Genomic DNA, 3,103 nt, shown 5'->3' on the forward strand with positions numbered 1-3,103 from the left:
GAAATATGGAATGTCTGGCAGATACACACACACATTAAAGCAGCGATGGTTTCTTATAAAATTATTTCATTCCGAAGGCAACCGTCGCCTGATTGCATAAACATTTTGCTGTTCAAAGTTTTCGACGCTTATAACGCAAGAAATGGTTGGTGAGATACGTTTGCTAAAAATATCAAAAGCGGCAGAACATATAATAATTAAAATAAAATTAAATATTTAATGAATTATTAAGAAAACGAATGTAAAAGAATTTACTCAGGAAAGTGATCGGCGCTAAACTTAAAAAAGAATTATAAAAAAAATTAAAAAATTGTTCTAAAATACACTGTTATAATGTTGTATTTTAAACATTGTACAATACTTTTATGTGTTATGATATCAAATATTTCTTTAGCTTTAGTGGAAAATCCGGTTAAACAAAAGGTTAAAATAATTTTCCGATATAATTTTTCGTTTTCTTTTTTTAATCGATTTGGTTTGATTTTAGTTAAACATCTTGATTTTATACGAGTCTCTATGTCCGGACAGTAAACAATTTATGCAAAACCAATTGGGTCCGAACTATGAAAGCTTAAAAGACTTCATCGATATAAAGTTGGTGCCGTTTGGTAAATCAAATGTACGTTTTTACAAGTTATTGCATTAACGCAAAAAGTCGATGGCGTTTTTCAACCAAATTTGCAGCTTTTGTTATCTTAAATGAACTTTACTAAATAATACAAGTGCTGGTGAAACCAATATGGCGTCATTGTAGAGCTTGGAAGAAGAATGTAGCCAAGTTATCTGTAAACGGCGCTTTTAAAATCAGGAAGCAACAAAACAAACTTTAGTCGAACGGGCGAGGACGTATAGTTCAGTTTTTGCCGAGACTTTCGTAGTCTTGCAATGCCGTGATAGATGACGCCTTTCCTCTATTCAATTTTAGACGCTTTGGTTTGGTTTCATTAGAGAATGAAATTAACCGTTCGACCAGGTCGGTTAATGATGCACGATTCTCTTCTAATCCCCCCAAACCATAAACTTTACTTTGTATAGCGTCAATCAGGGTTTTCCGAAAATTTGTGTATCTTCACTTATGTTAGACCATAGTCTTTTTACACATTGCTGTCGGATTTGAGCTACTTTTCCGTTGTACATTATCTTAATAAAAAAAGAGGCTTACCCCTTATAAAATTTCGGCGCAATTCGTGTATAAAAAATCAGTTCATTAAATTTCCCGCTATCTACAGTTGTGATAGCCAAATGTTGGTCTTGTTTTCTTATATCCAGGCTTATGAAAGTATTTCAAAACGAAATTTCAACGAATTTGGGCGTTACGCGATAGCGTAACATTCAATGTGCTTATCGTCTCAAATTTTGTGAAGAGTTTGATCAACTTTGTGAGCGGTTGACGGAACAGAGCGTAGCGAGTCTTCAAGGTTTAAATTTCTAGAGCGAAAGCAAGCAATTTGGAAGCAGCTGATCTTTATAAAGCGTCTTCGTCATAAGCACTACGAATTTTTCACTAGGCTTTGAAGCGTTGTAGGTTACATATACACTCACTTACAGTACCAAATTTCAATGTTTTTATTTAATTATCTGTTGCTTCCCAAGTGCTAGATTATGGTTTCGCAAGATTAGTGTTGCCAAGGTTATAAGACTGTGTAGCCACCAGTTTGGGCGACGCCACAACATTTTCCTTGGCTTATTATTATAAGTAATGATCATTTAATGACGTGATTTTTAATAAATTTCAGTCCTTTGATAATGGCCTGCAATTCTTTTGCCAACACGGTCCAACAGAATGCATGGGTAATCGACAACAATCGTGTGTCTTACACCAAAGCCACGACCCATTGGCACAAGTGAAATTTGCTGTATGTCAAATGAACAAGCTTGACACAAGCAGCATCAAAGAGGTAAGCCGAAGTTAATAAGAATTCTTCACATTTAATTATCAAAATAAAACAAAACATAGGAAAGAGAATACTCCTTAAAGAAAAATTTGAACCTTAGACCTTACAATTTTAGATGAAAATTCAACGTTAGTATATTGTGAGCACACCTGGTCTTGTGCGTTTGTGATCATGCACAAGATCAAGTAAAATTGAGTGCATAAAATTGTAATTATACAAATTTTTCTAGTGTTCTGAATTGGCCGGTTTGTCTAGCGACATCAATCAATGCATGAATTCTGAAACAGGGACTTTGTTACAATTAGAAGCTGAACGTATAACTCATTCTTACGCGCCGAGTTTTATTCCCACTGTCATTTATAATGGGGTCAGTGTTTTAACTTCAAGCAAACAAATCATTTAAAAAAAAATCCAAATGAAAACGTTGTGGTAAAATTTCAGGTTTTCGAGCAACAACTTCAGGATAACTCTTTACGTGATTTCCGCGGCACTGTATGCTATTTGTTACAGAAACGCGGCGACATCTCTTTTCTTGACGAAGTCTGCTAATAATTAAAGCAACAATAAAAAGAGCAACGACATCGACGGATTATATATTTGCATGTTTTATTTAAAAAGAAAAAAAAAAACAAACCAGTTTGTCCCTGTGTACGTACATATAAAATCTTTAAATCTCTCTTCTACCCCTTATCCAGTACAATTTAAAGTATGTCAACGTTTTATAAAATATTTATTTACTTCTTTTCGCTAACTTAAGTGCAAGTTACTTTTTATAAAACTGGATTTCAAAACAATATGAAAATGTAGTCTCTAAGTATATGTCTAAAATTTTTTAATTATAAGTTTCACAGGAAATGACGACGTTTCTTAAAGCAGTAAATAAATATAAAAGCCGATAGAATCTTCTTCTATGCGTATGTTAATTACTGAGCATTCGGCTTAGGCCGAATTCACCCAATAGTGTTGAAAAAATGTTCTAATGTCTTGCTGATAAATATGTCTGAAGAAATTCTTATTATTATAACAGCTCGTTGTGAGTTTTAAACTGCAATTACTCAAAAGGTGTTTCTGTTAGAAGAATGTTTCAGCTGTCTGCAACCACCCCGTATTTGAAACCGTCAATTTGACGGATAACTTTTTAAAATCGTCACAGGCGCAAACATTAAGATAGGAAGCGAAAACTTTGCACAAACATTTCCTGATCGATT

General features: G+C 33.8%; 1 protein-coding gene across 1 annotated transcript; it reads left to right on the top strand.

Annotated features, from left to right (window-relative positions):
• The first annotated feature begins 178 nt into the window (after positions 1–178).
• LOC119643509 (GILT-like protein 1) lies at positions 179–2,652 on the top strand. Its single transcript, XM_038042867.1, has 5 exons — positions 179–423; positions 488–619; positions 1,737–1,898; positions 2,125–2,262; positions 2,337–2,652. The coding sequence occupies exons 1-5, from the start codon at positions 334–336 to the stop codon at positions 2,442–2,444; spliced, it is 630 nt and encodes a 209-aa protein (XP_037898795.1). The 5' UTR covers positions 179–333; the 3' UTR covers positions 2,445–2,652.
• The last annotated feature ends 451 nt before the right edge of the window (positions 2,653–3,103 follow it).

Source organism: Glossina fuscipes, unplaced genomic scaffold (assembly GCF_014805625.2).
Source record: "Glossina fuscipes isolate IAEA_lab_2018 unplaced genomic scaffold, Yale_Gfus_2 61150, whole genome shotgun sequence".
Classification (NCBI taxonomy): domain Eukaryota; kingdom Metazoa; phylum Arthropoda; class Insecta; order Diptera; family Glossinidae; genus Glossina; species Glossina fuscipes.

Excerpts from the sequence above, each read along its gene's own strand:
- LOC119643509 (XM_038042867.1), top strand. The coding sequence starts at position 334 with ATGTTGTATTTTAAACATTGTACAATACTTTTATGTGTTATGATATCA. Across the intron at positions 620-1,736 it reads TGCCGTTTGGTAAATCAAAT|TCCTTTGATAATGGCCTGCA; the intron begins GTACGTTTTTAC and ends AATAAATTTCAG. Across the intron at positions 2,263-2,336 it reads CCACTGTCATTTATAATGGG|GTTTTCGAGCAACAACTTCA; the intron begins GTCAGTGTTTTA and ends GTAAAATTTCAG.